At 44.4% G+C, this 13,398-nt stretch overlaps 1 protein-coding gene across 1 annotated transcript in view; it reads left to right on the top strand.

Moving 5' to 3' along the window:
- The window catches only part of TECTA (tectorin alpha), a 244,087-nt gene that overhangs the window by 104,174 nt on the left and 126,515 nt on the right, over positions 1–13,398 (top strand). The window contains exon 8 of the mRNA XM_073560719.1: positions 308–900. Coding sequence (XP_073416820.1) covers positions 308–900 — 593 coding nt within the window. The remainder of the gene's footprint in view (positions 1–307; positions 901–13,398) is intronic.

Below are 13,398 nucleotides of genomic sequence, written 5' to 3'. Positions count from 1 at the left end.
CTATTCACCTGCAAAAATTGCAAATAGCGACTATTTTCTAGTATAAATTTGTTTGAGAATTCTGTCCAGCTAAACAGCTAAATAGCCTTCCTTCTTCTGTTTTTAATATGTCTCCCAAAAATTTAATTCCTTTCCTCTTCCATACTCCAAATAATGTATTTTGTGTTTCTTGTATGAAGTTAGGATCCTTCCAAATATATATACAGTATTTAGATATACAAAATGGGGATAAATACTTTTTCATGAGACATCCGTTTGTGTAGAGGTGACATGATTCATTTTGTTGTCTTCTCTTTCTGCATTTCAGCAGCTTCGGTGCAATGTCCTGAGTTCAGCCACTATTCGGTTTGCACAAGCAGTTGCCCGGTCACTTGTTCAGACCTGACGGCTCCGCAGCTCTGCAGCACCCCCTGCACAGAAGGCTGTGAGTGTGATAATGGCTATGTTCTCAGTGCAGATGAGTGTGTCCCTGTGCACAAGTGTGGCTGTAACATGGATGGGAAATATTATTCAGTTGGCGACTCATTCTGGACAACAGCAGACTGCACTGTACAGTGTTGGTGTGAAGATGGAGGGGACGTATTATGCTTCAACACTACCTGTCGTGATGGGGAGATATGCTCTTTGGAGAACGGATATCAAGGCTGTTTCCCAAAAAGAGAAAGTGTCTGCTTGGTCAGCCAAAACCAAGTGATACATACTTTTGACTCAGTAAGTTTCCCGTACCCAATGGAATATTCTTACACTTTGCTGAAGACTTGCCCTGACAAATCGGAGTTTATTGAGATTGACATTAGCAAAAAGAAACTTGACTCGGGGCCCTACTGGTTGCGGCCTTTAAGAATACAAGTGGCTAAGCAAGAAATAAGGATCGCTGGAGGAAGCACATCTGAAATCAAGGTATGGAGCTTCAATATTATCAAAACATTTATTGGCACAAATGTATCAATGATTGACATCCATAACTTTGATAAGAAGGTGCTGAGAAATGAAGCAGGTGGCGGGCACAATATTCAACAAACAGCTGTTTTCCTTTGTAGAAACAGGGGTCCTGATGGGGTACATTTTCTCTTTGTGGAGAGCACCAAGTTGGTGTAAGGAGACTTTTAGGCCATGCAGTGCTCTTGGGAATTTAAGTATGCAATTGGCCTCTTCAGAGAGCAAGAGGACAGGATCTCTAGCACCAGATATTAGAAGCAGTGATCCTAAGGCCGGGGTCACACTGGCGAATAAAACGGACGAATGCAATGCGATAAAAAATCACATTGCATTCAAACCCATGTTATTCTATGGGGCAGCTCCCATCATGCGATTTTTTATCGCATCCGATCCTCTGACCGAGACAATCGCAGCATGCTGCGATTGTCACCGATTTTCGGATCGGATTCGACAATACAAGTCTATGGGGGCGAGAAAAAATGGGGCTAAAAACGGACCCGATGTGTGAGTTGCGATGAAATCGCACCCGGTGTCCTTTAGCAAAAGCCGGCAATTCTTTATTCCAATACAGTTAAATCACAGACACCGGTTAAATAAAGAAAGAATGAGTATATCTAGACACAATATATATATACATTTTATACATGTCATAGAGACACATTTATACATATATTTCTAATTCATACAGTTCATCAAAGCAGAATAGCCGTTGAAACATTTGCCGGCTTTTGGATATTTATTCTCCTGCTGACATGAAATGACACATGGTTTACATATAGTTAACCATTTCATTTCATGTTTTTTTTGGTATGTCTATCACTATTAATTTGATGAGTGTTTGTGGGTTAAATTTTGGAGTTGTATTGGTTAATTTAAGGGGTTAATTCGTTGTATTAAATTACGGGGACTCCCTGCAGCCTCAGTGACGTCAGCAGGAGTCCCTGCAAGTTAATCCACTGTGGATTCGCAACAAATCCGCAACGTGTGCACATGCCCTTAGTCTCCTTAAGCTGACTTGGTGCTCTCCACCAGAAGAAACATTACCCCTTAGGCTGTGTGCACACGCTGCGGATTTTGCTGCGGTTCCGTAGCGGTTTTGGCCGCTGCGGACCCGCAGCAGTTTCTGCTGCGGTGTACAGTACAATGATTCCCTATGGGAATCAAAAACCGCAGTGCAGACGGTGCGGAATTTTCCGCGCGGATTATCTGCGGTTTTCAATCCGCAGAAAGAATTGACATGTCAATTCTTTCTGCGGATTCTCCTGCGGTTTGCCATCTCCTCCATTGAGGAGATGAAAAACCGCAGGGCAAAACCGCAGAGCAATCCGCAGGTAAAACCGCAGGTCTTTTGACCTGCGGTTTCACCTGCGGATTGTACAAAATCCGCGCAAATGAATCCGCACCTTTTCCGCAGCGTGTGCACACAGCCTTAGATCCTGTGTCAGAGGCCTCCTACCCAGACAAATCAGTTTATTCCTGTTTTGCATTGATGAGGTAAAGCATATTACTTAGGTATGCTTGTTGGCAATATATATATAGCATATCCTATTAAATGGGAGATACTGTGTCAATTTTATACAAATTACAATTTTTGGTTTACACTTTATGAATTTCAAATTCAGTCAATAACCCTCTGTTTACTAATGGGTCATCAAACCGCTTTTTTAATGGTTTTTATGTACTGTTTAATTATTGTGTGATGTAATAACACATTTCTATTCCTTTTTGCAGTCATTATTGTAGTTTTGTATGTAGTATTTATAACTACAAATATACAAATAATTGTATTTATGTGGTGTAACGGCTTGTTGCGAGTGAGTGTAGATAGAATTCTTACATTGCAGCATCTTGCCACACCTGCCTAAAACTTTTGCGCAGAAATCTATCTTATTAGAGAAAAATTATTTTCCACATATCAGTCAATTCTTCTCTGCCCCATCCTTGTTACCTGCATTGATGACCATTCATTCACAAACACTACTTGTCTTCAGATCTGTTTTCAGTGAGGAAACAAATGATAGCTGCTGTCCATAGAAGTCTATGGAGGGGGACGGGCTAGGGAGAGAGGCAAAGATATATACAGATAGGCAGCTGCAGCGTCCAGTGACTACAGTCTGTAGAGTGGAAAAATTGCTAACAAAATGTGAACTACAATGACTCAAAATAATGTATTTCCTCAAACACACACAACTTCTATTAAACCTCACCTAAGGCCTGTTTCACACATCCGTTTGTCACCATCAGTCAAAATCCGCCGATTAGCAAAAAAAACGGATCTGCCATTTTTCTTGGCGGATCCGTTTTTTCCCCATTGACTTTCATTATCGGCGGATTTTGACTGACGATCGTCCATTGCATCCGTATTTGTGCGGATCCGCCAAAATTTTGGCGTCCGCTGAGATCACCGAACGGACAATGTAACGTTTTTTTGGTGTCCGGATCCGCATTTTTGACTTTTGCTACATGTTTAACCCTGAATCCAGTCATGCTGCTGGCTGGATGATATTCTCTCTCTCTCCGGCGATACCTGGGGATTCCCACGATACGCCGGCCTCTTCATCCCACGGTTCCTGGGGATTCCCGCGATAGCCCGGCCTCTTCATCCAGCGATACCTGGAGATTCCCGTGATAGCCCGGCCTCTTCATCCCGCTACATCGGCGGTATTTTTTTTTTTCTGCGCGGTTCCTTTAACTTTCCCACATCAACGGACGCCGGCGCACCAACGGTCCGGTGGCTCCCGTTGGTGTTTCCACGGCTACAGATCCGTTCTCCGCCTTTTTGGCGGCTGCCAACGGCCGAGAAAAACGTAAGTGTGAAACAGGCCTTAGCAAATAGGTTCACTTTAAGGGCTCATTCAGATGAGGCTGTATATGGACGTGTGCTGTTCAGATAACAGTTCTTTCACAAGGATCAGGTGTCCATGTGAAAACATTGCAGCATGTACTGTAGATATACTCTTCTGTATATCAGATGAGACTTGTCTATTCAAGTCTGTGGGTGCACAAAAAAAATCGCACATGGAACATCCATGTAGCATCCGATTTTTACATATACAGTACATTGCCATTATTAATGGACACAAGTAGAACAGATGGGCGCAAAGAGGGCACACGGACACATGAAAGGCACATGGGCACAAGGAGGGCACATGGACACAAGGAGGACACACAAACACAAGGAGGGCACATGGGTACAAGGAGGGCACACGGACACAAGGAGGGCACACAGATGGAACATAATACAAATGAAAATCAGATGATTCTTCATATCCTCATTTGTACCTTATTAAATGTGAACCTGTCACCTCCAAATATGCTGTATGCCGATATATAATGGTAATGTGCAGCTAAACAGCATTTAAATCCATGCCATACTGGAGCAGTGGCTACAGGGAGAAAATTAAAGAGGTTGTCCACTACTTTATCATTAATTATCTATCCCTAGCATAGGTCATCAATGTCTGATCAGTCAGAGTCTGACACCCAGCAGCCCCGCCGACCAATTGTCATCAGTGACAGAGGCCGCCAGCCGGAGGTACTCGCTTGTGGAGCTGCTTCGTCTTCTGATCCTGTCCGCCACAGGGTACTGCACATACGCCTCCTATTGATTTGAATAGGAGGCGGATGGGTAGTACCAAGCCCTGGCCACTATCAGAAAACAGCCATCTCTGCAAGTGAGAACAGCCACCGCCGGCACCGATAACAGCTGATTGTCGAGGGGTCTGGGTGCCAGACCCCAACCGATCAGACATTGATGACCTATCCTAAGGATAGGTCATCAATGCTGATCTAGTGGGCAACATGTTTAAGTTATATCCTCCTTGCAGCTGCTTTTCTTTAGTCATTGTTGCAGTGCAGGGAGGGATTACAATCACCACTCTCAACACCATGAACATATTCAATCCCTGACACATTAATTGATAGGTAACACCTCAACAAGTATGTGCAGCGTGTGTGCAGAACAGTATATCAATCAATATGCATGGGGAGCGACTACAGCTCACCACATAGTGAATGAGGACTGTAACCACCCCCTGCATTGGCCTGACGACTGCAGCTGCAGGGAGAATATAAGTTTATTTTGTCCCTGTAGCTGCTGTTCCAATAAGTCATCAACACATGATCTGAATGCTGTTCACCTGCAGAATATCACTATTGTTGTGAGTTCATTTTCCCCTTCACCATTGAGGTCTGATGAACTCCCTCTCCTGGTGAAGGAAGGTAGTGAGGCTGATTACAAAGCACCTGAGCAGAATGATGATGACTGGGTGACTGGGATTGCTGACTGGATATAAGGCAGCCGACGCCCTCCTGCCTTGCGGGTGATTACTCTGAGGGATTCTTGGAGACCCGTCTGATTCCTGCTCCTCAAAAGCTAAGTTTTCTGCTCTACTTTTTGCATTTGTGTTTTGGTTTTGTTTTGCCTTGTTTTTCTGGATTTCTGCCTTTCCCTGCTGGGTGAGCTGAATTCCTTTTTGCTCTGTCTTCAGATAATACCTGAGTACTGATAGTCTTTTTGAAGCCTAGCGTCTTCAGGGCTTTTTTCCCTATCAGTCTGTTGGCTCTTGTTTTTGAGAGGGTTTTGGCGGATTGCAGACACCAGCTTTTCTATTCTGTCCTATTTAGTTAGCTTGGGCCCCATCATTTGCTCAGCCTATCTTTCTATCTGTGTGAGTGTTTTTTCATCTTGCTTCACCGTCATTATATGTTGGGGGCTGCCTATTGCTATGGGGTCTGCTCTGGGGCAGTTTAGTTTTCCCTTTCTGTCTTTAGGCTATTTAGTTCTCTGGCTGTGATCGAGGGGTCTAGGGCACCATAGGAACCCCCCCACGGCTACTGCTAGTTGTTGTTAGGTTCAGGGGTCTGCAATCCGATAGCTGACAACTTCTCTGGTTTTCTGGACTTAGCTAGTATTTCTGTTTTTGCATCCTACGGTGACTCATTCATAACAGAATCACCCGCCCTACTGCAGATCCTAGGGTACTCAATAGCAGGAAAGAATTGTAAAAAAAAAAAAAAGTCTGTATATTTTTTCCTCTATATCTCTGAGGCCGTAGGGGGAATTTTTTTTCTCTCAATGGAGATAAAGCAATTGTCTGATCGTGTGGAGCAGCTCGCTGCGGAAGTGCGGGGAATTTCCGCCTACCTTGCTCATTCACATGCTGCTGAACCAAAGATCCCTACTCCTTATGTGTTTTTTGGGGATCAGTCTAAATTTTTGAATTTCAAAAATAATTGAAAATTATTTTTTGCCTTGAAGCCTAACTCGTCAGGGAGCTCCGCGCAGCAGGTTAAAATTGTCATCTCTTTGCTGCGTGGCAATCCCCAGGATTGGGAGTTTTCTTTGAAACCAGATGATCCTATTCTGACTAATGTGAATGCATTTTTTCAAGCCTTGGGGTTGTTGTATGACGAACCTAATGCTATTGATCAGGCTGAAAAGAGCCTGTTGGCATTGAGCCAGGGTCGAGATTCTGCAGAATTGTACTGTCAAAAATTCCGAAAGTGGGCGGCCTTACTACCTGGAATGATAATGCCTTGGCAGCTCTCTTTCGGAAGGGTTTGTCAGAAGCCGTAAAAGATACTATGGTGGGATTTCCTGTTCCCTCTGGTCTTGACGATTCTAAGTCATTAGCCATTCAGGTTGATCGGCGTTTACGTGAACGCAGGACTGCACTAGAGGTGTTTCCACCTGTTGAACAAGTGTCTGAACCTATGCAATGTGATAGAGTTTTGTCCAGGGAGCAACGTCAGGAGTTCAGAAGGCGTAATAAGCTGTGTTTTTTTTGTGGAGATGCCTCGCATATTATTTCTGTCTGTCCTAAACGAGAGAAACGTTTTGCACACACGTTTTCTGTGGGTGGTGTTCAACCTAAGTTTCTTCTGGCAATTACTCTGATCTGCTTCCTGTCCACATTTTCCGCCAAGGCTTTTGTGGATTCGGGAGCAGCCCTGAATCTAATGGGCTTGGATTTTGCTAAACGTTGTGGATTTCCGATGACACCTCTGCGGACGCCTATCCCTTTGAGGGGGATTGATGCTACTCCTTTGGCAAAAAATAAACCTCAGTTTTGGACCCAGGTGTTAATGCGGGTCACCCCAGACCATCAAGAAAATTGCAGATTTTTGGTGTTGCATAATTTGCATGATACCATTGTTCTGGGGATTCCCTGGTTGCAAATTCATAATCTGTGTCTGTGGTGAGTTGGGGTTGTCGGTGTGCCCTTAGTGAGGCTCCGTTTTTTTCCACCTCTCCTCAGTCGCATGATGTTCCTGACTATTTGGCGGACTTTTATGATGTGTTTAGCGAGAATGAGTCTGCGACTTTGCCTCCTCATAGGAGTTATGACTGTGCAATTGAACTGAGCCCGGGGTGTAAATTTCCTAAGGGTCGGCTCTTCAATTTATCTGTACCCGAGCATGAGGTATGCGATCCTATATTAAGGAGGTGTTGGAGAAGGGTTATATTAGACCATCCTCTTCACCCTTAGGTGCCGGGTTTTTTTTCGTGGCCAAAAAGGATGGTTCATTAAGGTCTTGTATTGATTATCGTGCCCTCAACAAAATTACTATTAAATATCAGTATCCGTTACCCCTGATTTCGGATCTATTCTCCAGAGTTAAAGGTGCTTGCTGGTTTACCAAGCTTGACCTCAGGGGGCATATAATCTTATCTGCATTAAGCATGGGGATGAATGGAAGACGGCGTTTAATATTCCGGAGGGACATTTTGAGTACCTGGTGATGCCTTTTGGGCTCACTAATGCCCCTTCTGTCTTCCAGTGCTTCATGAACGACATTTTCCGTGACTTTGTGGATAAATTTTTGATTATCTAACTGGATGATATTTTGATCTTCTCCAAGGATTGGGATTCTCATGTGGAACATGTTCGGACTGTGTTCCGGATCTTGAGGAAGAATTCCCTGTATGTCAAAGGATCGAAATGCCTTTTTGGTGTACAGAGGATTTCATTTTTGGGATTTATTTTGTCTCCGTCAACTATTGAAATGGACCCGGCCAAGGTACAGGCCATTTATGATTGGGTTCAGCCCACTTCTTTGAAGGCCCTCCAGAAGTTTTTGGGTTTTGCTAATTTTTATCGGAAATTTATAGCAAAATGTTCTAGTATTGCCAAGCCATTGACTGATCTTACTAAAAAGGGTGCTGATGTGTTGAATTGGTCTCCGGAGGCTGTTTCTTCCTTTCAGGAGCTGAAGCGAAGATTCACTTCTGCCCCGGTTTTGCGACAACCTGATGTCTCACTCCCGTTCCAGGTAGAGGTGGACGCTTCTGAGATTGGTGCAGGAGCTGTTTTGTCCCAAAAGGATCCTGTAACATCTAAAATGAATCCCTGTGCTTTCTTTTCCCGAAAGTTCTCTCCATCTGAACGTAACTATGATGTGGGGAATTGGGAACTGTTAGCCATGAAATGGGCATTTGAGGAGTGGAGACATTGGTTGGAGGGAGCTGAACACCAAGTCGTGGTCCTCACTGACCACAAGAATTGGATTTACCTGGAGTCGGCCAAATGCTTGAACCCTAGACAGGCTAGGTGGGCCTTGTTTTTTACACGTTTTGATTTTGTGGTCTCTTTTCTTCCTGGCACTAAGAATGTCAAGGCAGACGCTCTCTAGGAGCTTCTTTGCTGATTCTCCTGTGGTGACCAAGCCTGCTACCATCTTAGGCGAAGGGGTAGTTCTTTCTGCCATCTCGCCCGATTTGAGACGTGCGCTGGAAGAGCTCCAGGAGGACAAACCTGAGCGTTGTCCCAGTGGAAAGTTGTATGTTCCTGACCAGTGGAAGAAGAGAGTGATGTCTGAAGTTCATTGCTCTGCATTAGCTGATCATCCAGGTATTTTTGGTACTAGAGATCTGGTGAGTCGGTCTTTTTGGTGGCCAGCCTTGTCTCGTGATGTCAGGAATTTTGTGCAGTCCTGTGGGACTTGCTCCCGGTCTAAACCTTGTTCTCGCTCTAGTGGGTTGTTGATGCCTTTGCTGGTCCCCAGGAGGCCATGGACCCATATTTCAATGGATTTCATCTCTGATATGCCTGTCTCTCAGAGAATGACTGTTATTTGGGTGATTTGTGATAGGTTCTCTAAGATGGTTCATCTTGTACCACTCCCTAAGTTGCCATCTTCCTCTGAATTGGTGCCCCTGTTTTTGCAACAGGTGGTTCGCTTGCACGGGATTCCAGAGAACATTGTATCTGACAGAGGAGTTCAATTTGTGTCTAGATTTTGGAGGACTTTCTGTTCCAAGCTGGGAATTCAGTTGTCCTTCTCCTCTGCTTTTCACCCTCAGACCAATGGGCAGACGGAGAGAACAAACCAGACCTTGGAGTCGTATTTGAGATGTTTTATTTCCGCCGATCAGGATGATTGGGTTTCATTTTTGCCCTTGGCCGAATTTGCTTTAAATAATAGAGCGAGTTCTGCCACTTTGATGTCACCTTTTTTTTGTAACTTTGGGTTTCATCCTCGATTTTCTTCAGGGCAGGTGGAGCCTTCTGCCTGCCCAGGTACTGACACTGTGGTGGAGAGAATGCACCAGATCTGGGACCAAGTGGTTGATAAGTTATCTCTCTCCCAGGAAAAGGCCCAGCGGTTTTCCAACCGACATAGGACCATTGGTCCCCAGTTTAAGGTTGGTGATATGGTTTGGTTATCAAAAAAAAATCGCTATGAAGGTGGCTTCTCCTAAGTTTAAGCCTAGATTTATTGGACCTCACAAGATTTTGGAAATTATTAATCCGGTCTCTTTTCGTTTGGCTCTTCCTGTCACATTTAAAATTCATACTGTGTTTCATAAGTCCTTGTTGAAGAGGTTTGTTGAACCAGTTGTTCCTGGGGTGGCACCTCCGGACCCTGTATTAGATGAAGGTAACATGGAATATGAGGTAGAGAAGATACTGGATTCCCGTCTGGCTAGACGGAGACTCCAGTATTTGGTTAAGTGGAAGGGTTATTGTCAGGAGGATAATTCCTGGGTCTCTGCCTCTGATATTCATGCCAAAAGATTGGTGCGTGCCTTTCATCGGGCTCACCCTGATTGCCCTGGTGGCGTGGATGAGGGTTCGGTGACCCCTCTTCAAGAGGGAGGTACTGTTGTGAGTTCATTTTCCCCTTCACCATTGAGGTCTGATGAACTCCCTCTCCTGGTGAAGGAAGGTAGTGAGGCTGATTACAAAGCACCTGAGCAGAATGATGATGACTGGGTGACTGGGATTGCTGACTGGATATAAGGCAGCCGACGCCCTCCTGCCTTGCGGGTGATTACTCTGAGGGATTCTTGGAGACCCGTCTGATTCCTGCTCCTCAAAAGCTAAGTTTTCTGCTCTACTTTTTGCATTTGTGTTTTGGTTTTGTTTTGCCTTGTTTTTCTGGATTTCTGCCTTTCGCTGCTGGGTGAGCTGAATTCCTTTTTGCTCTGTCTTCAGATAATACCTGAGTACTGATATAGTCTTTTTGAAGCCTAGCGTCTTCAGGGCTTTTTTCCCTATCAGTCTGTTGGCTCTTGTTTTTGAGAGGGTTTTGGCGGATTGCAGACACCAGCTTTTCTATTCTGTCCTATTTAGTTAGCTTGGGCCCCATCATTTGCTCAGCCTATCTTTCTATCTGTGTGAGTGTTTTTTCATCTTGCTTCACCGTCATTATATGCTGGGGGCTGCCTATTGCTTTGGGGTCTGCTCTGGGGCAGTTTAGATTTCCCTTTCTGTCTTTAGGCTATGTAGTTCTCCGGCTGTGATCGAGGCGTCTAGGGCACCGTAGGAACCCCCCACGGCTACTGCTAGTTGTTGTTGTTAGGTTCAGGGGTCTGCAATCCGATACCGGCCAACTTCTCTGGTTTTCTGGACTTAGCTAGTATTTCTGTTTTTGCATCCTACGGTGACTCATTCATAACACACTATACCTGCAAGTAAATAGTGTTTTTTTAATTGAGAATATGCATCTGGGCTTTTGCAAAAAGAAACATATTCTGGTCTCCATCTAGGTCCTGCTAAAACTAATCTACACATGGCTGTATTATGGCATCCATGTTGTACAGCATCCACGTGTGACCCCAATTTTATATACCGTATTTGTTTTCTTTTTAAATCATGATTTTTTTACATGCAAAGATAGCATGCAGTTACATTATGACTAGTGATGAGCGAGCACTAAAATGCTCGGCTGCTCATTGCTCGGGTCAAGCAAATTTGAATACTCGGGTACTCAGAACAACGAGCCCAATGCAAGACTATGGGAGACCCGAGCATTTTTACCGCAATACCCCCCCGGGGGTCTTTTTAAGGTCTAAAAACGTCAGAAAATGATGTAAACACTGCTCAAATGACACGGGGACATCATGGGGATCACCCCTGGAAGAATTCCTGTCTCCTAGTTCACAGCTTTAAACAATGTTGTCAGAGTTTCATGCCATTTTTACCGGTGCACCAAAAAACATACGAAAACGAAACTAAAACTGATTTTGCTGGGAAATATGTTAAGGTACATCCTTTCCAGGTTAATGACTTGTATATAAGGCAAAATAATTAACCCCAGACCAAAATGTTCCTCCACCACTTGGGCTATGTTCAGACGCAGCGTTTTTGAAGCGTTTTTCAACTTTAACATTGCTTTCAACCAAAACAAATGCATTCACTGGGAAATGTCATTGTAACATTTAACAACCCTAGCTGGCCATGTGAGGTGTGAAAATAAGCAGACATATCTTATTTCATTTATGAAGGAGGGACTCCTAAAGGCACAGAGCCTATTTTGACAGGGGCATCAGGCAGCTTTAAAGGGCCATTATTAAACAGTGGGTCTCCTAAACTGTTATAGCCTATGCAGTGAGTGGATGGGCTTCCAAGAATTACGACATACCCAAATACCCCTTTCACGAGAGGTCCAGGAGGGCTTCCATAAAAAATGTTGCATTGAATGCAAGGCCTGCCCTGCTACCAAGTCATATGCACCCCAATATGCCTGAGAAGCCAGTTACTGGATGGGCCCAGGAAAATTCACATTATTCATTTTGTACTCCCATTCTGTTTTCTTATGCATTGACTGCATGGCCTGCCCTGCTGCAAAGTCATATACCCCAATAAGCCTTTGAACACTGGTACTGGATGGGCTCAGGAAAATCCACTTCACAATATTCATTTTGTACTCCCATACTCTTTTCTTATGCATTGACTGCAAGGCCTGCCATGTTACCCAAGTCATATGCACCCCAATAAGCTGTTGAACCCACATACTGGATGGGCACAGGAAAATCCACTTCACATTATTCATTTTGTACTACCATTCTGTTTTCTTATGCATTGACTGCAAGGCCTGCCCAGCTACCAAGTCATATGCACCCCAATAACCCCAATCCCCCCTTGGAAGAAACATGGAGGAGGGTCTTTTAACAAAAAATGTCCCATTAAAAAGGAGCGGGTCTCCTAGACTTGGAATGCCCATGCCCTAAGTGTGTTGGCTGGCAAACATTTTCCCCTGTGAGGTACACTTCAACCTTTTCCATAATAAGTATTTAACGCCCAGCAAAAACATCCACCCTTGTTAGGATTTTGACACTGGCTGTAGCAGCACGGAACACGTTAACCCTGTTGATCTAGTGGCGGAGGATGATGAGACGAGGAGGAAGGCCTGATTAAAAACTATGCCCAATTTAAAGGAGCGGGTCTCCTAGACTTGTAATGCCCATACACTAAGTGTGTTGGCTGGCAAACATTAACCCATGTGGGGTACACCTCCACCTTTTCCATAACAAGTACTTAACGCCCAGCAAAAACACCCACCCTTGTTAGGATTTTGACAATGGCTGTAGCAGCATGGCTATCGTTAACGCTGGTGATCTAGTGGCGGCAGATGATGAGACGTGGAGGAAGGCCTGATGAAAAATTATGCCCAATTTAAAGGAGTGGGTTTCCTAGACTTGGAATGTCCATACACTAAGTGTGTTGCTGGCAAACATTAACCCATGTGGGGTACACCTCAACCTTTTCCATAACAAGTATTTAACGCCCAGCAAAAACACTCACCCTTGTTAGGATTTTGACACTGGCTGTAGAAGCACAAAACACGTTAATGCTGGTGATCTAGTGGCGGCGGATGATGAGACGTGGAGGAAGGCCTGATTAAAAACTATACCCAATTTAAAGGAGCGGGTCTCCTAGACTCGGAATGCCCTTAGTATATGGGCTGCCAAACATTTTCCCCTGTGGGGTACACCTCAACCGTTATCAGAACAAGTATTTTATGCCCAGCAAAACCACCCACCCTTGTTAGGATTTTGACAATGGCTGTAGCAGCATGGAACACGTTAACACTGGTGATCTAGTGGCGACAGATGATGAGACGTAAAGGAAGGCCTGATTTGAAACTATGCCCAATTTAAAGGAGCTGGTCTCGTAGACTTGTAATGCCCATACACTAAGTGTATTGGGCTGACAAACATTTTCCCCTGTG

The sequence above is a fragment of the Dendrobates tinctorius genome, unplaced genomic scaffold (assembly GCF_039654945.1).
Source record: "Dendrobates tinctorius isolate UK_male_01 unplaced genomic scaffold, ASM3965494v1 ptg000303l, whole genome shotgun sequence".
Taxonomy (NCBI): domain Eukaryota; kingdom Metazoa; phylum Chordata; class Amphibia; order Anura; family Dendrobatidae; genus Dendrobates; species Dendrobates tinctorius.
This window is presented reverse-complemented; position numbering and strand designations above follow the sequence as displayed.